Genomic DNA, 23755 nt, shown 5'->3' with positions numbered 1-23755 from the left:
ACACACACAGGACCAGAGTTTTAGGTACCTGCTAATAAGCTACAGAGAAGCGTCTGCACCTGTACTGCAGTCAAATAGCAGTCAGGTTACAGTGGAGTCCCAGCCAAGGCAAGCCTTACTCAGCTGGAAAAAGGGATGGAAAAAGGGCTCTGATAGTGGGAACATTACAAGACTTGTGTTGGAGTAGGGAAGAGAGGCAAACTGTAAAAGGAAATGGAACTGATTACATGTCGGCTACTTTGATGGCAATCTGCAAAGATAAATAACCCCAGAACTTGTGTCCACAGCGAAAGATTTAGGGAAAAAAAAAAAAAAAAAAAGCCTAACTAGATTTTTAAAAAGGCTGTGTGGGATCTAATACATTAGTATGTGTTAGTAAATATTATGAACTAAAAGATGCTCTATTATGTGTAATTACTTCGTAGAAAGCAGTAAACTTTATAGACAAAATTAAGATATATTATGTATTTATCCAAAATTAAATAGCCCTCACAGAAACAAAGACATAGCCATTTTGTAAAAATACAATTATATATGTACATATGTTAAGTAAGAACATTTAACTCCTATTCATTGAGAGAGGAGAAGCAGAATTCAGCTATCAAATTATCCAGACCTCAAATTTAGGATTTTACCATTTCTTAAAAAATCTGAAATATGGTTCACAGGCTGCTATTCAAATTAACATCAAAACTAGATTCTGTTTCAGTTTTAGTGAAAGCAGATGAGGATTCCCATTACATCTGGTTTGACTTTCTTCCCTCTAATAAATACCGCCATTTGATCCATTTCAATGATGTATAACCTTGAGATGTCTTTCATACAATATTTTCAGAAAACAGTGTAGTTGAGATGTGACTTTGAGGTGTGTTATTCTTTATTTCTGATGCAGGAATTTATATTTCAAGATTATAAAATTCAAGAAATGTAATTCAAAATCTTCAAGAAGCATGCACTGATTGTTCTTCTTGAAAAAATGTCCTAAGAATCCAATGTCAGCTGTAAGGGAAATGTCCATTAAGATCACATGCATCTCCCTAAAGGAGTGACCTTGTTCAGGGCCTCAAATGAAGGTGAAAATGGTCTCACACTTTGGAACTGCTGTGACCTTCACCACTTTTTTCTCCCATCCTCAACAGTGATCACAATTATTTGAGTTCCCAAATTATTCAAGATTATGCATTTGGACGTCATCATGCTCCCAGGGTACAAACATATAGCCCCAGAAAAAGAAATTAAAGGCTGAGGGCAGTTCTCAGAGGTATTTTCTTGTTGGTTGGGTTTTTTTTTTATGCTGACATTGGTACTGATTTATTCCAAAACCAGGCTAGAAACCTGTCTTTTCACTCCGTAATAATGAGCCAAGAGAGACACACAGACTGTCTAAGAAGCAAAGTGGCAACATCTGCCCCCACTATTCTCAGCCTGAGAATGATTTATGAGTCACCTCGTGGGATGCATATGGGATGCATACTGCCAATTAGCCAGCCATTAGGCTTGTGGACCAGGCCCCAGAGAGCAGTCTTTACCAGGAATTTTGCAGCATTCAAGACCTCAGATTCTTCCTCAAGAATGTTTATGAAGTGCTTGAGTGCAGGCAGCTAAAGGAACAGCACAAACACAGAACTCACTCAGGACAACAGTGTGCTCAGATGCAGGGCCAAGCAGGAGACTCAGACAGTGTTAAAAAGGGTTGGCTTTTCTGCACTGTTCAGGCCATGTGGTCAGAAGGCAATAAAACTATAAGTATTCTTACTCTAAGATCTGCTGAAAGCCAGTGTAGCACTTATACTCATTCTGCAAAATTCCACAGTCCATGTCCTGATGGACAAAACATCTGCGTCGACAGTCAGAGCAGCACTCAGTCATTCATTCCAGTGCTGAAGCTCACACCGTCAGGAAAACAGCTTCATACTCTGGATCATTGCTGGGTCTTGCATTGCTCCATCAAAACCAGTAGTCTTTTAGGATTTAGAAAATTTCTTTCTCTGTGTTATCCATAACTACCAGAGCCTTGAAATACTGCCTAATTATCGAATTCAGATACCATTTTTCCACCCACTTCAGAAATAGTCTGATCTTGGGGGTGTGTAAAATAGTTATGTGAAGCAACACAATAATGTTTCCTAAAGATTATACACTTGATCTGTCACTTGTCAACCAACTAAAGTCTTTTGAACAGGTACAACTGAAATGCTGTGTTCCCACATCCCAGGGTTTCAGACTAAGATTAATTCAAAGGATGCTCATTACACCTATATTTAGCTATTCTTTGAGACAATGTGTTCCATCCACTGTGATAGGCTTTCCACCTCCATTTTTTGGAGCTCTCCAAATTTTGAACCATAGAGGAAAGAAAAAAAGGACCTGATTGCCTGTCCATATAAATCAGACATTTGTGCCAGTCCTTTCCTGGGCACAGGTATGCCACTGTTCCTAAAGTATCTTTGACTGATAGGCCTCAAAAATCTGAAGAGCTTTTGCAATAATTTGAAATATTCCAAAGTGAATGTGAGGCATGCAAAGCCAAAACAAACATTGTACCTATAGGTTTTTTCTTTCATCCTATAGCTGTTCTTTCTTTCCAAAGTCTGTTCCCTTCAGCTAAAGCTCTTCAGCTGATGTTGGCTCGACAGAAAATGTTTGTTGCTCTTTAAATAGTTGCATCTTCTTACTCTGTGAAATCTTCCTATCTGGGTTTTCTGGATCAATTTTTAGTTTACCCTTGGTTTAGGAGAGTCAGAAGATTCCCAGGGCTGTTTCATCCCCCTGCAGCCTCCTTCACACATGCCAGTGGTGACAGCACCACAAAAACTGGGCTTTTTTCACCTTGAAGGACCAGTCATCTGGTGACAATCTCACCACGAATGTCTGCAGCTCTTTGAGCAAACACAATACAATCCTTGGAGCTTAATTTTCATTGTTTACCGGATACTAATCTCCTCAGCTGTCTTTTTAGCTGCCTAATTTCAGAAAAAAAAAAAAATGGACTTCTCTGAGTGCTCCCTATATATTCATTATCTGGAGGAAAAAATCCATCTGTTTCATCCTGCAGTATCTATATTTGAAACACTCAGCCTTACTTGTCTTTAGCTAATTCATTCTTCTCTCTCCAGAGCTTCTGCCTGAAACACTATTTGTTTTTACTCCATCAGAGAGATCACCTCTTCCAGCCTCTTCACTCAGCACTTCATTCATCAGCCTTTCAGCAGCAAGAGGCACTGGTACCAATGCTGAATTTGTTTTAGCCTCATGATTTTTTCCATCCTGCAAATGCTGCTCCTGCCGTTTGAAGTTCATGTGCAGTATTCACACCTACGTGTAGTAGTTTCTGCTTCTACTCAACGTCTCCCTTCCCCTCCACAGCTGTGTCAGTTCTGAATGTGTTCCCTTTTTTTTTTTGGCAGCCATCCTATACAACGCTTCTCTCTGACTATCTGCATCTCCCTAGCACATGCTTGCTACTGAAAATCTGCGCCACTTCTGAGGGGAAGGAAAATAAAGTAGCAGTGAACACTATCAACAAGAGTTTCCTGATCTGGCTGGGGCCTCGGTTGTGGTGCCTTTTTTTTTTTTTTTTTTTCCTCCTTAATGGATAAAATCTAAGCCAATGCCAAAGAGATGGAGTGCAGTACCATGGTACCACCACAACGAGGCATGTGATGCATTGTTTTAAAGGCAACTGTGGCAAACCATTTTTATGCTGTTAAGTATGCTGTCTCTTTTGATCCGTGATGGAATTTCCCAAGTTTTATTCAACAATAAGACAGTTTAGGGAAGGTTCTTTCCTTTGCTGTTACACCTTCACGATAACAAATAAAAAAAAACGGTTGAAATTGTTTTCAGTTTTCCTTTTCCAAAAGAAAGTAAGTACTGCATTATTTTTTGTGTGCACTTTCTGCTACTCAGCCGCATCTTCCTGCCTACCTATGACCTTAAGAAGGTAAAAACTGATTTCATTTTGCGTGCAGCTATTAATTTTTCACAATGTGAGTAGATCTCAATAAAAGAAGAGCAACATTGCAGCTGGGATGTGCCTTTAATAGGAATTCTTCAATGACGCTTGCTCCTGTAAATTGCTCCTGTAAATGCTATTTAAGTATTCATCACTAGGACATTCAGATTCTACCTCCTGAAGGCTTTTAAGCTGTTGGGTATGTTCTTCTTCAAGGCATGAAAAAAATTCACATTGTTGTTCCAACACATTAATTGCCCTAAGGAAGGAATTCTGCTCTGTATTTTAGCACTCCACTCCTGTATGATGGTACTGAGTAATTAGGGCCTCAGTAAAACTGCTGATGTGCAGAAACACTGAGCTCAGTATGTGCACACACATGCACATACTGAGCATGAAAAAGGACTGTGAAAGAAAATTCTGCATGTTGGACAATTTATTTGTTCCAGAAATGGAACTACAGGCAATTGTTTTTATCTTAAGTATTTAATTCTGTCTCAAAAATTTAATTAAACCTTGTATTCAAGTGAGATCTCTTGAGTTTCCCTCAATATGTAGTACCATGGAGCAACAGAATTAGGATGTAAAATTCAATAACTACATTTTTCAGAGGCCTGTATCTTGGTGGGCACTAATTTCATACAATTGCTAGTAAAGAAATCTGTGTTGCTCCTTTCAAAGCATTCACAATGCTTCAGAATAACTCAGGCCTTTTTTTTTTTCCCCAGATAGGAAGTTCTTGACTTGTTTGGCATCTAAGAGGATTTTCATTTTTTGCTTTTTGTACAACCTCTCTGAGTGGAAACAAGAAGTTGTCTCTCCAGTTTCTATTAAGATCTGTATAATTATGCATCTTCTTTCCCCACAAGATTCTGCCCTTGCTTCAGTGGTCCCAGCCTTGCACAAGATTTCCTGGAATGGTTGTTTGCTTCTCTAACATGTCAATCCCACCATCATCCCTCTGCCTCTTCTGTGCTTCAGCTCTTTTCCATTTGCATCCTGAAGGAGCTACATAATCAAGTCTTTGGGATTCTGCAGATCCTTCTTGTCAGACTCTTTTTATGAGTGTTGAGGAGTAGTTGCAGCACACTCCTCTTTCGCAGTTGTTTCTGGTTTTCTCCTGTAATGCCTTCAAAGAGGAAGGAAGGTTTTGCTTTGTATTAAACAAAAAAAGATAAATTGGACACAGTTCAAGCTTCAGCCTTGAAAATTTGACCCTTTGTCTTAAGCCATTTGTTTTTAAATACTTGGCTGTATCTTAGCTTTAATAATGGGCTTACCACTCTGCCTGTGATTTGAATGCCAAAGCAGGACACTAGCAGTAAAAGGGAAAACAGAGATAAAAAGCTGTACTGTTTCCAAGAGCAGAGACAGAGCTAATTACTAACTTGCCGAACTGATAAAGTGGCAATGAAGTGGCCTAAATAGTAGACAAAAGTGTCAGCCTGCTGAAGTGTAACATGTGCAGATAAAAGTAAAATACTGTGTGTTACTGTCAGAAAAGATGTTTTAACTGATATCTTAATAATAGCATGGAAGAGTTAATCCTGTTTTGCCAGAAGCAGTTTTGTGCAATTTCTGGCAGCGCAGTAAATGGAGTCAATTCCTTGTGCTAAAATAGGAACTGTTTAATTCAGTATGATTGTTTAATGCAAAATCAGAAACAGCAAAAGCTGATCGTTACCTAAAATTTAATAATAATTAATTGTGGGATAGCAAATCCTTATTAAGCTCAACTGGGATTTCAGAGTTTTTCCCAACCCTGTCTCCTTGCTTTGTCCTTCTCAGTCAATCCTCTGATTTTATAAAAAGCCTGACTGCATCCTAAATCCATTTTACACTCTTGCCTTTATAGCCTTGGCAGTTTACAATATAGCTCTTTTGTTTACTTCGTCCCCTAAATTAAATTTCCTATGGACCATATCCTCAGCCAGCCTAAGCCGGTGTGGCTCCATCAGCAACCATCACTCAGCTGATGCAGATGATGGAGCCCCATCCTATTAATCACTGGTCCTTTCCCCACCCCCCGGCAGATCGCTTGCACGGTGTTGGCAGTGTTCCTCCATCATCTGTTCACTCACTAATGATACGATTCAGCGTTTATCGGGCCGGCCTGGCTCTCTGCACATTCAGCGGCAAAGCTGCTATTGATTGCACCATGGGGAAGCAGAATCAACCCATATTCCGAGAGCTCTCTGCAAACTACAGTGCAGTTAATTCACTAATGGTTTCTATTCGCCTTGCTCATGTCACAGCAGAGAGAGAACCTTTCAGCACGGCCATGGGAGCTGGGAGGACTCAGAGTCACGTCACAAAAGGAAAGTTATGGGCTTTGCTCCAGCAAGGACACACCTTGGTAACTGTAAGGCTCATTGCCAAAGATTATACTGCCTGTGTTGCCTGATTACATACATTACATTAAAATACCAGATAAAAGCGGTATGAAAGACGAAGTATTCTTGGCGGAAAGAGTGAATATGGTCTCACTCACACTATCTGCTTGCTTTCAAAGAAAGCCGCTCTAGATCCACTATATTTTTAATCAAATACTACTATAAAAGGGTAACAAAGTTATTTTTAAACCCCCATAGATTCTTTAAAGAACAGAATTGAATAACATATTTGGCTCTAAACCAACCTTAAGACTTTCAATTTTGAGGATTATTACTGGGAACTATCATGCTTTCCAAAATTTCTTGCAGTATTTTGTCAATGACAACAGGCATTAAAATAACATAGAGCCACTGTAAAACTTGGCATTTTGCTGCCTATATTTTGTTTAGGTTTTTAAATGGTGGTGCTTTCACCTAGCAGGGAAAATATATTCTTCACAGGATTTATAACATACTGTATATTAAAAAGTCTTAATCCAGATATTTTCGTTAAGACATTTTTTCAAATTTGGAAATGCTCTGATGAATATGCAAAATTCATTAATGCAATTTTAAGCATTATATTAATAAATTATCTGTAGTTATTTTAAGATTATTTTAAAAGTGTTTTAAAGAGTTCAGTCTTACAGCATTGCAGTTTAGAACACAGTATATATAGCCCAGTGTAACAAAATGCATAATTACAGATGTAACTGACAGCAAAAGAATGGCAAACAAAATACAGATACAAACACATGCCAATTTCATCATCACTGGTATGTAAATACCAACTATGGGGACACAACCTGATCTTAATTTGTTAATACTGTCTAAAAAGAGAAAAGCAGTAAAACATCAAAGAAGTGGTGTGTGGTGCTTTATTTCCACCTCAGCTAAACTACTTCTCCCTGAAATAAGCAAGAAAAAAATGTTCCTTTTCCTTGGCTCACATTTTGGAGCATGGGTTGGTTCTGTTTCCAACTATAAGAACAGTTTTCACCAGTTTAACATCCATACTTACCATATAGCCTCTTCATCCTGTGCAGATTGAAGAGCCTAATGCACACAGTGCCCTGTTTACTTCAATACGTGTTCTCTGCATCTGAAATAGCAATGACACACAGTCCTGATTTTCATGGTCATTATTTTTGACAAATCAGTGCTTTGACAAAACCAATTTTTTTTGCAGCTCCCTGAACAGCAATTTTTTAAAATCCAAATATAGTTGAAGACTCGATATGGCTTTTTCATACAAGTAAATCAAATTTAAATGAAATATCAGCAAAGAGGTTTTGGGGAATTTCTGGCAAATGGACCAGGGAACCCATGACCTCCCCATTGGTTGGGGCTTCCTCCTGGGCAGTCCATCAAGATTCCCCTCAAAAGCACACTGTCATTGTCTTCTCCCTTCTTTCAGGATCTAATCCTAATGTGCAATGCTCCACACGACCCTGTCCCAGCTGCTGCCCAAGTCTCATTTCATTCTGTGCTTTGCCCCTTTGCCTTCTGTTTCTGAACGTCCTCTCTTCTTGCCTGGCTAAACAGAAGAGCTTGGTGTGGGTGAGCACTGGGTGATTTGATTTGGCTTTTCACAGGGATAATGTGCTGCTTTGGATCTGACAGTGAGGCTGAAGGACTTGCACGTGCAGAGCACTTCTGGGAGGGTGAGATGAAGCTGGGGAAGGAGAAGGGACTACACAACAGAGGGACGGTTAATGAACCACATAGAAGAAGTATTTAGACTTCTTCTATGTGGTTCATTAACCCACTAATCCCCTCAGTAAAGAAAAAAAAAGTCATACTCCTCCATGAGTAAATTTCAGCTCCAGACAAGTCCAAATGTATGGTTATTTCTTACAGGTATTCCACACAAAGCATCCATCAGCTCCCATGGCAGCTTCAGTAATTCAAACAGCTGCATCATTAGGAGCCCAGAAGTATTGAATTCCTGTACTTCACACTGCTCCCAAGCATTTGTCAATTGAAAAGCATTTAGCTTAGTTTATTTCAGAGCAAATGTTTCCCTTTGCTCCCCAAACACATGCTACTCTTCAGATCTGAAGGGCCAGAAATACTGCAGAGAAGAAGGCTGTAATCACAGTAGCAGGAGGAGAGGAGCCAGGCTCAGGCATCCCTCTGAAACCAGCATCAGCGTGATATGCTTTCTATTACCACATGAAGCAATGGATTTCTCACCTTATAAAATCAAAACTTAAACTTTGAAGGAGGCAAATTTGATGCCCAGCTATGACAAGGGACAGTATTTGCAAGAGAATGTGGAGTATAAGCTTCCTGGAACAGGTAAAGTAGCATCTCTGGCACTAGCAAATAGAACTGCTGAGGAGCCTCTGGTTTTGCTGCATTTTTCTTAGATGCAGAATGGATGAAAAACCAAAAACTTTCCCTACCTGGACTTCTTCTACTAACCTATATACAAAAGGTCCTCCAAAAATAGAGAGGTGTCTTAATTGTAAAGGAATAAACTGCCTGCATTGATAATTGTGCATATAGTAAGGTACTTTGAATACTAACAAAATCTGTGTTGATAATGTGAGCCTTAAATCCTTCAAGACCTTATCAAATCACCTGGTGGAAGCAATGGGGCTCCATTGTCTTACAGGAGCTGAACTCATTTCTTCAACTAAGAATCTCTTCCACTGACTTTCAGCTCTTGAACTTCAAGAAAAACTTAGCATGCATTTGCTTCTCTGTAATATGAGTTGTATTTTCTTGAGTACTGAAAGCAATACTGAAAAGCAGAAAGAATAGAGTCTTTAGAACACCTTTTTCACATGTTCACTGTCTGAATCACATCTGCAGGAAGATGTCAACCTTTCAGGCACAGCTAGGAGGATATCTGCGCTGCCATGAGAACAGACCTCTGTACTGCCTGTCACAGTCCATCACAGTACTTAATTGGGAAATTATTTTTATTATGGAAACTGTTTGCTTTGGCTTTTCTGCTTTAGGCTCTTCAGACATACCAGACTGATCCTGACATGAGAAAGATGCTAACTCAGCTGTATTTCTATGTCATGCCTGTATTTAATGTGGATGGATATCATTTCAGCTGGACAAATGTAAGTAATGGCAGTAGTATTATTCAAAAAAATATTAATACAAGAAAGATCAGATGATTATAACATAATTCAAAGGTGACTCTGTATAAATCTGGTCCATCACTTTGTGCCTTGCAAAATGGAAGTAAATTACTCCACTTAAAACAGAATAATGAATATTTTTACCAGGGTTGATTTGTTATGTGTATTTATGTGTATTTGTTATGTGTATTTGTATTGTTATGTGTATTTGTTATAGCTTTTTGCCAAAATAGAGTAATACTGCCATTTAAATATTTTGTAACTTATACTAGGATCGATTTTGGAGAAAAACAAGATCAAAGAACATGAGGTTTCACTGTCATGGTGTTGATGCTAATCGCAACTGGAAAGTGAAATGGTGTGGTAAGTATGGAGATACTTTGGTCCCCCAGTTCAGATTACCCTGTATTTAATTATCCAACAGAGGTAATTATCCAAGTAGGTTAGATCACATCTGTTGTGAAGTGTTCTCTTTTCCATAGTTGAAGTTTAAGATTTTTTCCAATAAAGCCATAAGACAAGACTCAAATCTTCCTACTAACTTCTAAAAAAATTTGAAAGTTCTCAACCCTGGAAAAACAGACCTTATCATAAGTAAAAACTTGTCATGGGGAATGTGGCAAAATTTTTAAAATCACACATACAGCTATTCTGTATTTTGGCAATCATATAAATAATTTGAAGCATGGCATTGAGAATGAGCCATGACTTTTCAAGATTTACCTAACTGCAGCTTCAGGAAACATTTCAAGCTTCATTTTATTCAATTTGCCATTTCTCTGAAATTATTTTAGCTTTGGAAATGTCAAACTTATTTTGCTGGCCTCAGTGTCCTTAAGGCCATTATTATTAGTGATTTAATAAAGAAAGAAGGTGCTTCTAAATGCATGGAGATACAATTTTAAATTCCCAGCACTTCTGTACATACTTCATAAAAATTGGCCTGGATTTTGCAGAGAACACAGCAGTAATGAAATAACTACCAGAAGATTTGGAACGGGTCTGCCAAGAAAAAATTGTATTTTATGAAATCTTACCTAAAGATAGTGCAATTCACACAGGGGTAAGCAGCCCCTAAACGTTTTGGTGTAAGGAAGTAAGAACACTTAAAAATGGCAGTATATACGTGCTGACCTGTTCCCCCATCTCAAGGAACTTCCTTCAGCTCTCTGTGCAGTTGCTTTCTCATCCAGCATTACTCCACCTTCCTTATTTATATTACAAGCTTGTAAAGACAAGAAACTGTGTTTGTGTAGTGCAAGGGCCCTGCTTTCAGCCCATCCCTCTTCCACTGGAAGTCTCTAGATGTTTCCACAGTACTTGGATTGCAGGCAGTAGGGGTGAGCACTGTACAGTCCAGCTTGCAACAGCTGCATTCTTTAAGTAGCAGTTTGAGAATTGTAAGGATAAAAGTGATTGTGAACAGATGCATACATTCAGTCCAGTGTGGACCTGTGAATTGCTTCAAATTGTTTTCAATTCTACCTGCACTAAGGAGAGGACTGAGACAGAAGCATTTACAGAAAGCCTGTGTTAGTTGAGAAACCCTCTGTTACAGAAGACAGGCCCAGGGCTGATACCACAATCTTTAAGACGATTTTATGCTGCAAAAATAACATAAAAATGAACGAGGCCTGCATCACTGTTACCATTGTTTACTCTTTAACAGTTCAGAAGGTAGCCATCGGCATAATTGGAATGATCAGTTCTCTCATAGTGTGTTGAAAGATGTATGTTAGGTACCTATCAGTGCAAAATTAATACTCAGTGCATTTTCTTTCTAGTTCTAATTAACCTTTCTTGGGCTCCTCTTTCCTCTTCCTGCTCCCTAGCCACTGTATTAAAACACTTTTTTTATTCAGTCCTAAAAATGTTTGCTTAGTTTCCATTCAAAAAACTGTTCTTTCTAGGCTTAATGGAACTGTAACAATACTCATATATGTTGTATGTTTTAATTCCCTACTTGTTGCATTTCTCCCCTGCACTGAACATGAAAGACAGGTCCCCAGCCCAAGTTCAAAAAAAAATTGTTTTAAGTCTGCTTGTCATTCCAACAAGCACATGCTCTGCTTCCTGCTTTGGATCCCAAAGTCTGTCTGATTGTCTATTTTCATGGAGAATCAAAAGGTCTTTCATGAACTGGGCTGACTGGTTTCTCAGATGACCCTGACCAGTCACCTGGTGTTCTCATTAATATCTGACATGAAATGAGTCAGAGAAGAATCTGGATCGTATCACACTTTGAGGCTTGTGTAATCATGGTATGTTTAACATTTAAAACTGCGTGTGCTTGTAAAAACCTTTTTATTCAGTTCAGTTGCATTTAGAGTTTTCAGACAGGCATGAACTTCACAGTGGGGCTTCCAGGCAGGTGTGCTGTGGCAGTCTCTGGCCTCAGCAAAGCCGCCAAATGCTATCAGTCAGTGCTGATAACACAGCATCCCATCTGCTTTCCTCTTTCTTTCTAGTGTAGGACTTTGATGTAAGCTTTATAACTCTCTAGGGCCCAAGCAAAGGGCCATATCACTGCTAGATTTCATGTTGCAGCAACCTGTACTCAAAACAGTGCACACAAATTGCACACAGACCCACATGAATACTGGCAGCAAGAACTCTGGGTAGAAATGCTCCTTGCAATGCACATATATGTGCAATAACCAGTACAATGGTTTAATGATAATGAAGTAATAGCAACTTTAAAGCAAATAGTGAGGTACTTAGAATTAATTTAAGTCATAGGGCAAATCTAGTTAAAATTTCCAGTACATTGCAATTTCCAGTGCACCCCAGTGCTCACTGAGGACAGTGTCCCATACTGCCAGAAGCGGCTGCCAAGGAACTTTGAAAATCGTGCTTCAGCTCTTTCATCCCCTCAGTCTGTACCAAAGCACTGGTTTTATCAGACTTGGCACACATTTCCTTTGTTCATAGGGTCTCATAGTGGATGTTAGAGGATACTTGTCCTCCCCAGTATGCTATCAGGTACAAAAATAAGGCAGCATGGTAACATTTTACACAATTCCATTTGCTTCTCATGACTGTAACTTAGAAATGTCACAGGAGTTGATACATACTGTATCAACTCTTTTTTCATTCTTCAGTTGCTTTAAAAGAACTTCCAGTATGAAAATTGAGCATATCCTTGCATTATCCAAGGTCACCATGGAAATCTCCTTTTTTTCTTACCAGCCTGCTTCACTTAAGGTAAAGCATTAGCTACATCTGGAATGGCACATGGCTCACCATAATAGGCTAAACAGTTTAGAGATTTTTTTTTTTCTTCCCTGGAAGTCTCTAAACTGAGCCATATTTTACCATTGGGTCATTTTACCATTAGCTTGTAGGAACCCACTGTTTATTAACAGTGTTATCCATTGCATGATGTTATCCATTGCACAACACTGAAACAGGAGATGAAGTATCCATTAAAAAAATAAACAAAACTTTAAAAAAAAGGCAAAGGCTCCGGAGACTGTTAAATAGCTCTTCTGTAGCTATATTATCTGAAAAGAAATAGAGGCAGAGTGCTCTTGGGATTTGGATGACTTGGGGCCATCTGTTCTGCATGGAGAAGACCATCTGCCCTCTATAACCCTCCCATATCCACTGCAATCCAAGCACTAATACCTTTTGAAATCCCCACCTGTGGCCATTGAATGGTAGCCTCAATTTTCATCCTACAAATGAAACTGCAGCATGAAATTCTTCCTTTTTTTTTTTTTTTTTTTTTTTTTTTTTTTTTTTTTTTTTTTTTTTTGCATTATGTTGATTGCATAACCCTGTTTTAGTTGATATCATTATGCCTTCTCACACATGGCTCTTTTCTTATTAATTGAAGGCAGCAGTACTTACTATACAAAGTAAAGCTAATAAAACACTGTTGTTGTAAGTCCCTGATAGCTCCAGGGAACTTTGCAAACAAACTATTATTATTCTGCAGGTCAACATAAAATCTGTGGTATTTTGAATTTGCAGCAGATAAAAGAGCAGAGTAGATTTGCATAAATATTGTTCTTTTAGGCCCAGGCCCTAAGCTGTAAATGAGATGATGGCTTACATCCAGAATAGCTAAATTATAAAGGAGCCACCACCACATCTCCTTTCTTAAGTTTCACCTTTCAGTACCTCATGGGATATTGTATGTAGGCTACTCTTGTACAGCTTGCTGCCACCTGAGCAGATTGACATAAAAATATCCTCAAAACTGAAGCCCTGTCCCCAAACTTGAAGCAAAGTTAGGCCCTGTGCAAACTGAGGTGATTCCTATTTTAGCTGACTGAGCAGTCATACTGTGTGGTTTTTCTTTCTTTTTTTTTTTTTTTTTTTCTCATGAGGTTTGCAGGGGTGAAAATAGGCAGTACTCAGGAACTATTTTCATGTTTTTAAGATAATCCCTGTTGAGGTTGTCTACCTACTATTGTAACCACCGCTGTAGTAGGTAATACATTAAAAGCTGTAAAAGGCTAGATTTGTCCTGGGAGTGACTAATGAAAGAGGTATAGCTCTCTGATTTCAAATAGACCAACTGAGACCCATCAATAGTTTTAATACCACAATGCTGTCATAAAGTGTGCGGCTGGTAGGAAAAGCCACGGAAGAAAATACAATGAAGTCAGGTTCTCCTTTTTCAATTGGAAAGAATATATCCTCTGGGGAGAGAATCCTGTGTAGGTGGCCAACTGGGGAGCTTGGTGTGTCTATGAGGTGAAGAAGCAGATTGCTGAACTGAGGTCCCCAGGCTCATCCCCATCAGGCACAAGAAAGCAATTGAATTTGTTTATTGCTTTTCACGCTTTTGCACATGGGCCAAAAGAGGCTGAGCCAGAAGCTGACCCTTGGTGATTTCCCTGTGATTGTTCACCATCAACTTTCTCTTTCAACCTCTAGATGAAGGTGCTTCATTACACCCATGTGATGACACTTATTGTGGTCCTTTTCCCGAGTCTGAGCCTGAAGTAAAGGCTGTGGCTCATTTTCTTCGCAAACACCGGAAACAAATCAAAGCCTATTTGTCCTTTCATGCATATGCACAGATGCTGCTGTACCCTTACTCCTACAAATATGCAACCATTCCAAACTTCAACTGTGTGGTAAGTACATTAAAATTTGGAGAAGTGCTCCTCTGTATATTTTTTGGTACATTTTGTTTTGAAGGAGATTTTTTCTTCTATACTTTGCACATATATAATATTGAGCAGTATTTATTCTGGATCCACTTGCAATCACATTTCTGGTTATATAACCTTCACTCACCATGATTCAGTGGTAATTTGATTAAAATGGTATCATGCCTTTCATCCATCAGTCCCTTTAAATTACTTTATAGGATAAATCCCTAAGTTTTAATTATAGTTATTATCATTTTATTTAATTAACTGTAATGGGAATTACGTCGTTAGGTCCTTGGGCATCTAGCTGAAATTCTGTCTCTTCATGTTCATAACTAAAACACTAGGAACACAAGGAAGATCATCTTCAATATTATGAACAAAATAAAATTGAAATTGTTTATGTTTATCAATTCAAGGAGGAATCGCTTCGATTTCATCAAAATTAAAGCTTCAGTTACACTATGTATCATTCAGGACAGACATAGTGGTTTTGACCCTTTCAGACAAGCAGGTAATTAAAACCAGGAGCTTCTGTATATTAGAAAAATGAATTAATAAGAGCACATTTTTTGATGTAAGCCTCTCGATTCACAGATGAGTACATTTCATGTATTCCATGCTCATCCAAATGCAGAGCTATTCCCTCTGCTTGCAGTCTGAGGTCTGCTTTGGCCAGCCTACTGTTCATAATCCCCCCCTTATGGCTTATTCTCTAAGGGACACATGGCTAAGCTTTGCTCTCTGTTTCCTCCTGCTCACCAACTCACATTGCATCAACCAGTTGCAAGCCTCTTTCTTTCACCCTCAGTCTGAGTAAAATTAAATTTTCCATTTATCTCCCATTTTGACCTTGAAAGTTGCAGTGACTTTTAACTTGGTGGTTTAAGCTAGTTTTCTCCAAAGGAGCTTAACTGCACTTTAGATTTACCCAGTGCAGAATAAATGATGTTGTCAGTCCCTGGGGCTTCAGTGAAGTTTCACTCAGCTGTTCCCTCAATGGGCTGAGCAGCCAGGACTCCACAAACTAAACTCTCTTGGTAGGTTTATTTCTGTTGAGACATTTAATTTCAGTAGTTGCTAAACATTATTCTGTCTGATGCCATTCCTGTGAAACAGAGCAAATTAGAAGTTAACTAAGCAGCCAGAGGAGCTAAAAATATGAGACTTGTGGGACTGACCATCAAACCCTGTAATGACTGTGAATAAATTTATGATTTTTTTTTTTTAATTCTACCTTCACACTCTTTTGGCAAATGACAAGGAGAAAGGAGTTCCCCAAGTGATCTGATAACTATTTAGTTAGAAAAATAACATAGACTGGGAGTTTAAAATCATAGGTTCTCATTCCTTTGAAGATCAGCAGATGCAAACATATTTTTTTAAGAACAGACAACAGAGGAGAAAGTAAAGATGTAGTGTTAGGGAGAATCAGCAATTTCTCTGGAAGTATATGATTATTGAGTATCTGACTAAAATGCCCAGAGTAATATAAGTCAGTAGCAGATGCTATAGATGGGAAATTCATTTTAAGGAAAAGGAAGATTTATCTGACAGTTTTCACACACGCCAGTATATTTTGTTGTTCTTGTTGCTTAAGGGATAATTTCATTCTGAGATGGGGCGTAACTGCCCCTCAGCTTATATGCATTCTGCCTTTCCACCCATGGCTTTTAGACCAAAGGATCCCAGTTTTTGATGTTTAGCAGATGTTCTTCAGGTTCACAAGACCTTGGATCAGGCTTCTCATCAGAGGGAGTGGAGCAAAAGGAGCAGAAAAAGACACTGTTTTAAACAACTCCCATGGACAAATGGAAGCCAAATACCAATTCTAAATACCTTGTCAGTATTTGAACCTCATGCTTCTTTTCATTGTGGTCAGTCAAAAACAAGAGGGAGGTTGAAATGAGAAACTAAAGTAATTTCCTGTTATTTATAAAATGAAAATTAAGGGAATACTTGGTGGTTATTTATTTGTGTGTTTTAATACTTGTCTACAGCCAAAGGCTCCATCACCTGGTAGCTCATAAATGTATAGTTTTTAATATTTGAAGTCTTAAAAAGTATTACTTGGGCTGAGGTTTCAGATTCTCCAGTTCTCTTGGAAATTGCAGTGAGCTGGAAAGTGACAGATCTCTTTTTTCTGACACTGATGGAACAAGTATTGTTGGTCTACATGGCCTATGTACAGTAGAGAACAGTAGGACCCCACATGAACACCAAATAAATAGCTTTTGGTGCTAACAGTGGGCTATGATTAATTCTGAGCAGAAGAAAGGCTGTTTCTGTCTGGGTCAGATCATTCTAGTGAGCTGTCAGTTACCATTTCAATTAAAGCGTTCAATTATTCAGAGCTGCTTTGAAACTGGAGAGCGGTGTACTGATCACAACATGCATATTCTGTTCTAATTTAGGCACCACTCTCTTATTAACACTCTCCTGAAATCTGTTCTTTTAAGATGCTTAAAATGAAAGTACTCTTTTAGATTGAAAAAACATCAGCAGAAACACACATCCATCTCCAGAGTTTTAAATTTCACCTGATTTTTGTCCTTTTTCTTCCTGTGCTGTCATTTGCCTTAGTGTTTGCAGTGAACTTATATGGCATGACTGAGTTTGTGTACATCTTTGCAAAAATCTGGTAATTTTATGTGGCATGTTCTCCTTGAGGGTGTTCAAAGACTGGTTGCCTGGATTTATTCAGGATCCAACCTGCACAGTATGATGCAGTTGAGAACTGTCCCTTTTTTGGGCACACGGCTCTAACAGTGGGAGCCAGCTGCATGACTGGTTGCCTGGATTTATTCAGGATGCAACCTGCACAGTATGATGCAGTTGAGAACTGTCCCTTTTTTGGGCACACGGCTCTAACAGTGGGAGCCAGCTGCATTCCTCAAGCCTAAGAGCTTCAAGTTCACAGTGCCCAAGGATGCATGCCCACATGGCGGACATGGACCTGGGATGCTCCTGGTCCGACCTCCAGATAAGTTTCTGCCTCTGCTCAGAACCCATTACTGTTGTGCTGATTTTAAATGGGCCTTGCCAAACTATTTCCTCAAAAGATTTCAACAGGATTATCTGTTATCTCATTGCTGTACAGTCCATAACTCATGCACAGGGAGTCTTCTTGTTTGTGGCCAAGTTCTCCTTGACATGGTGCATTTATCAGGACTTTGTCCTCCACCCCTCTCAGCTCCCCCAGCCGAGCCCTGTTTCCTGCTCCCTTGGCATCAGGCCTCTTGTCAGGCCATCCCAGCTTCTCACCAAGCCCCTGGGATGGTAAGCACAGCTGCTTGCAAATTTTGGCTGAGCAACAGTCTCGTACTTGGGAAGTGCAGGCGCCAGACAACAGCTCCTGGCTGCAGCTTCCTGGGCCCTGTGCAGCCACAGCCACCACGGTGACCTCACACTGCCACCCTCACAGGGTCCAACAACTCCAACCCCATCATGGGTCTTATGTGTCACAGCTCAGAAGTCAAGGCACCTTGAGTAAGAGTGCCAAGTGACAGCACTTCTCCCTTCTCCCACAGGACAGACCCTTCTCATCTGTGGTGTTAGGGTGAGTTAGAGGTTGCCCCTTACACTGGCTGAAAAACACATCTCAGCCTTGCAGAAGTTCCAGCAACACTGAATTAAGTGGTCCTTGCCTCTACACACTCTCTTGTGGAGGTGGCAAGAAGTCAAGTTGAAAAGGTCAGAGTCTCCAGCACCATCATCCTTGTGCTAAACAAACAAAAATTCTGGTTGTGCCTAACAAATTTTTGTAAGGGAGTAAATACATGCTCTTCATTTGCTAAGAGGAGTGACTGTGTAAAATAAACTCCCCAAAGCCCTACCTGCACATCAGGAAGTTGAAATGAACTTATTTTTGTTTCTGGAATGACATTTAAAGCAGTTTTCTTTGGCCTCTCTACTCCGACAAAGCCTGCATGGGTCAGACCAAGAAGTAAGTCAGAATCCCAACTCCTGACAAGGGCAAACAAGTGGAAGGTTAGGAAAAACATATAAATGGAAAGGCAAGTATAGGGTAATCTTTCCCCAGTGTATTCATTTAGTGCCTGATGAATAACAAGGTAAGGACTGAGTTAATGGAAACTTGCATAAACCAAACAAACCTGTTGAAGGAAATAAAACAACTAAAACAACCATTGCAGCTTCACACAGTAGTTCAAAGTCCAGAGTTTCTAGCTCCAAAGATAATAATTTCCTGTCTCTCTGTAGAGACATGACTGTGTTTTCCCAGCCTTCTTTGTATATTTGCCAGTATCCTTTTCTTTGGGGTAACATTGCTTTTCCTTTTGAATATGTGCATCTTTTCCTTGTGTTTCAAACCATTATCCATATGTGACTCTCAGAATTTTCCATGGGCCAGGCCTTCTGCACACAGTTTCACAGGATGAACCATGAACCTCCTAAACAGCCTTTCAACTGCAAGCTGTTGCAATGTGGCCACTGATTTTCCCTGAACAGGACTGAAATCACATTTTTGAAATAGTGGAAAGAGCTCTCCAAGACTACATCATCAAGCCCCAGAGAAACTCAGACCAGCAGTGAACATTTACCTGCTGATCAGAGATTCAGGAGTGGAACTTGCCTCCTCTCTTCTTCCCACTCTGCTCACTGAACCACTGTGAGTGTCAACAAGATATTTCTCCTCCACAAGCCCAGCAGAGACAAGGTTCAGTGAACTGGGAAATTCTTCTTCAGAAAATGCATGCATGGCTTTTAAACCACATAACAAAGAGATTATTTCATCTCATGGTTTTATGTGTCATCTAAATTTGTCATGTGGTTAAATTGACATATATACCTATAATTACAAATACTTAACATCTGATCATTCATGGTCCAGGGAGCTCTTTTATGCCATGAAAATACCAAACCAAGCTTTTCAGGGAACTACTGTCATTAAAAAGAATAATGCATTTATCCTTTACAATCATTTTAACTTAGCTGCCACAGACTCATGGAACGCAGCATTGCTCTGGAGATCATTGATCCATTGACTCAGGTTTCAATCACAGTACAGTATTTAATTCAAAGTCTAATCTATGTATTTGGTTTTTCTCTCCTCCCCAGGAATCAGCAGCCTATAATGCTGTTAATGCTCTTCAGTCAGCCTATGGTGTAAGATACAGATATGGCCCTGCTTCCAGCACTTTGTGTAAGTTTCCCTCTGCAGGTTTGTGACTTTGACCTTCCTACAGTAAGAAGGAGAATACCCTGATTATAACAAAGAATGCAAACACTATTTAAAGTGAACTTTGTTCCAGTTTTGGGTTCTGAGGAAGGGCAAAGAAAGTTTTGCAATTGATTTAGTCAGTTGATTGCAGTAAGATTAACTCAGCTGATGCAATAAAAGAGATTGAAATGCAGTGCACTTGACAGTCAAAAGCCAGCAAATAACATACTCATACCATATGAAACTATGGGTTTTTTAAAAAAGAAAAACTAAAGTCTTTAAAACCATATCTTTATCAGATACTGCAAATGCACTACTAAGTTGTAACAGCATTTGTCAGGCAAACTCTCTGTAGAGAGGTAAAAGAAAAAGAAGTTCAACAGGCTTTAACAGGACACTTTTTTTTCTTTACTGAAACCTTGAGGTCTGAATGCTGTGGCTAATGATGACAGACATTGAAAAAGTGAAAAGCTAAGGACTTTTCACAAGTAACCTCCTGTGTTTCCTCTGCCGTTGCTGTGTTTCAGCTACAGTTCCACTTATCATGGGCCTCCATCTCGTAGCATAGTCATCATCTTGTGCTCATTACACTGCAATCAGTCACTATGTCAAAGGAAAAGCAGTGTGAATTAATGTCAGAATTGCACAGATTACAGCAGGCCACATGAGAGATAGATCTGTATAAAAAAGTGTGTCTTGGGTAATCAGCATATGGAGATAATGAAAGCGTAAGCAGCACACTTCCTCAGAAAGGTTTGTTAATATTAGACACCACCTATGCAAATGCTCTCATGCTGTGGGGAAATGGTGAGAAAGTAAGACAAATGAAAAGAATTTTAAAAAGAAGATGGCAGATTACTTTATCAATTTTCTCCCTTCTCACTGCAAATGAATTGTCTAAAAACCCAATTTATATCTAGGAGCATGCAGAGCTCTCCAGTACAGCTGGGAGATCTTTGGATGGAAAGGAAAAAGGAAGAAAAACTTCAGACTGCTCACATGGAGACAAGAACAGTTAGAGGCTTTATTCTAGATACTCTCTTTTATTAAAGTTTTGCTTTACATGAAACAGTTACAATGTTTTTTCCTATTAAAATGAAGGGTCTAATCCATATTGTGCTGAGCACATTTCATCAGGTGCTGGGTGCTCATGCTATTTTCTCTGAAGGGTGTTCAAGACTAAGGCAAGCAACAGGTGGAGTTGCAAGTATACTCACTGAGTCCCAGCGACAAAATGCCACAAGAACCTTCTGGTGATTTCAGCATGACCTGCATTTAATATTTTTTAATGCTTTCTCTGAATTGCCTCTTTCAGATGTGAGTTCTGGCAGCTCTATGGACTGGGCCTACAAAAATGGCATCCCGTATGCATTTGCATTTGAGCTGCGTGACACTGGCCATTTTGGATTTTTGCTTCCCGAAATGCTGATCAAACCAACCTGCACAGAGACCATGCTTGCAGTTAAAAATATAACTCTTCACTTGCTGAAGAAATGTCATTGAGATGGATTTCTAGGGGCTGCAAGTAAACATTTTACTCCTAGTGCTGATGCCTTTCAGTGTGTTCAGTTGCCAATCTAAGTTTTGGCCACTTCAGAATTCTAGAAGCTAATGGTAAATGTGATATTGTTTCTGCCAAATTAACTTAGTGGAAAATGGAAGAAAAATCATTCAACATCTGCTCTTCTGAAGTCCATAATGTTGACATACTAACTTAGTTACCAGTTTGGTGCAAAATAGTTTCTTCTTTTTGCTATAAAACTTTAATTCTGCAATTTCAGTGAGGCTGGTCCTAAACAAAGTGCCACTTCCAGGCAGTTCTGGGCCATTCGCCTTTCCCTAACATGAAGGCTTCCCATGGGGTCTCTCAAAACAAGGGATAAAGTTTACATTCATGTAAATATATACCCTGTGACTCAACACAGGCCTGTATCTACAGCAATAAATGCCTGACAGTGGTAGCTGGCTGCACTGCAAGTGGCAGTGTGGCTTCCTTCTGCGTGTATACGTACATACATACATATATGCACTTTTGTGATTTTTTTTTTCCTATTATGAAATATTTTGAACCAAGGTTTCTTTTAATTGTTCAGAGAGATCTACTTTCAAATGTACATAATTGGAGTGGACCCAAAACCAACACATCATCTTTGAAAATGTAACTTTCCTAGTGATGTGTAAGAATTATAATGAAATACTATTAAAATAGATAATTTTCTACCTTATAGAGAGACAAAGACAGTTGCCATGACTTGGAACTTGAACTTGGACTTGGCAGTCAACTGGTGCATCTGGGCTCTGCTGTAGACAGTGACTGCCCATTTCCAGCAGCCAAGGATTTCGCCTTAAACTGTAATTAACTGATGTTTTATTTATCAGTATTCTTGCAGTGACTTCTGTGGCTCTTAGGCTATGTGGCTCTTCTTCCTGGAAGCTGTATTTTTTTTGCATGTTTTAAAAGAACTAATAAATTTTTAATGGATTCTTAAGTGAGCCAGAGGTGAAGGTAGAAGCCTTACAGCTGAAATAAAGGGAATGAGTACCATGTTTGAAAGAACAATGAAAGCACAGAAAAGATAACAACATGTTGTGGGATTTTAGTACTTTTAAAATACTGTGTTTTTTAATCTTATTATATCTGCAGAAGCATATATTTTACTTTCTGAATTTTGAATTTAATCTTACGCCACTACATATAAACTAAAATATATTTGTTAATAAAGTTGTCAAAGACTTTTGAAGTATTCTTCATATTTTACTTAAATGTTAAAACTTGAGTTCAAGTAAGTAACAATTTTACCTATGTGTAAAACATTCCTGACACTAAGGATGAGGAATTTAAAAAAACCTACATCCTCTCTAAGTAGGCACTTGAACTTAGCAAATGGGCAATCTTTATAAGTCTTAGAAGGGGAAGTACTGTATTCAATTAAAAATATCATTGTTTTCAGGACTGCAAAAGGCAATCAGTGAGCAAAGATGACAGAATTGCATTGTATTTGTCTAACATTTTGTTAATAAATGTGTTTATTTTACACAAGTTTCTGAAGGCTCGTTCAGATTTGTTTAATTCAGTCTTGTTTGAATAACATAAGTTTCTATTCTGGTTTATTAAATATCTAGGGGACAGAAGCCCTCAAACTAGTAATTTTCAATTGTTTATGAACCATAACCATTAAATATTTTGAAGATAGCAATAACTGTCTTTTGTTATGCACAGATTCCTCACCAATGGTCTTGACAGCAGTATAAATGATGAGCACCAATCATTATGTGTTATTGTGAATTTAGGTGGAAAGACTGAACTTAATACAAAGACATAAGAGACCGAAGAAGAGAATGAATGAGGGATGTCTAATTAGCATGAGGCAAATTTACTTCTGAATTGCTACAGCACAAGCATGGACCAGGAGCAACCAGATTCTTATGTGATGGTTTGATCCCTACTCGCAGTCCAGTAGTTCATAATGTGAAATATTTCAGCTTTATCTTCATACCATTACAACTCCACTGGTAATGAAAAGTAACTGAACTCTTGGAAAAAGAAAGTCCTCCTTTAGATACCAAAAGGACCTAACACTTTAGACCTAATTGACCTTCTTAAGAGACAGGAATAACTGCAAGTATTCTTAGATTTATCTAAGAAGGTTTGACATTTAGAAGTACTCAATATCAAACCCTTTCCATGAATAAGCTACATACTGTTTATATGTATGAACTCTGCTTGAATAATACTATGTATGATGTGCAACTGAGAACTCTGAGCTGAGTTTTGAAGACCTGTGCAGGGTAACTTAATGCCCCATAGCTGAATACAGGTGTAAAGAGTCTCTGAGCCCTTTAATTTCAGGGTAATTAAAGCTGGTCGAAAGACAGTCATTAAGAAACAACAAACCCTGTTTCCTGAGATAATTTTTTAAAGATAATTTTTCAGCAAAAGAGTGATTCTAAATGGAATACTTTACTAAGGAAAAGACTAATGGCAACCAGATAATTGGATATGAAATAATATAGCTTTTGTGACTTATGTTACTTCT

General features: G+C 38.8%; 1 protein-coding gene across 1 annotated transcript in view; it reads left to right on the top strand.

Annotated features, from left to right (window-relative positions):
- Positions 1-22699, top strand: part of CPA6 (carboxypeptidase A6) — an 82101-nt gene extending 59402 nt beyond the window's left edge. The window contains exons 7-11 of the mRNA XM_066332121.1: positions 9297-9407; positions 9701-9791; positions 14316-14518; positions 19616-19700; positions 21034-22699. Of these exons, the coding sequence (XP_066188218.1) occupies positions 9297-9407; positions 9701-9791; positions 14316-14518; positions 19616-19700; positions 21034-21221 (678 nt within the window). The 3' untranslated portion in view covers positions 21222-22699. The remainder of the gene's footprint in view (positions 1-9296; positions 9408-9700; positions 9792-14315; positions 14519-19615; positions 19701-21033) is intronic.
- Positions 22700-23755: the final 1056 nt, after the last annotated feature.

Source organism: Sylvia atricapilla, chromosome 1 (genome assembly GCF_009819655.1).
Source record: "Sylvia atricapilla isolate bSylAtr1 chromosome 1, bSylAtr1.pri, whole genome shotgun sequence".
NCBI classification, from domain to species: domain Eukaryota; kingdom Metazoa; phylum Chordata; class Aves; order Passeriformes; family Sylviidae; genus Sylvia; species Sylvia atricapilla.
Note: the sequence above shows the minus strand (reverse complement) of the source record. Positions and strands in the feature narration are given on the sequence as shown.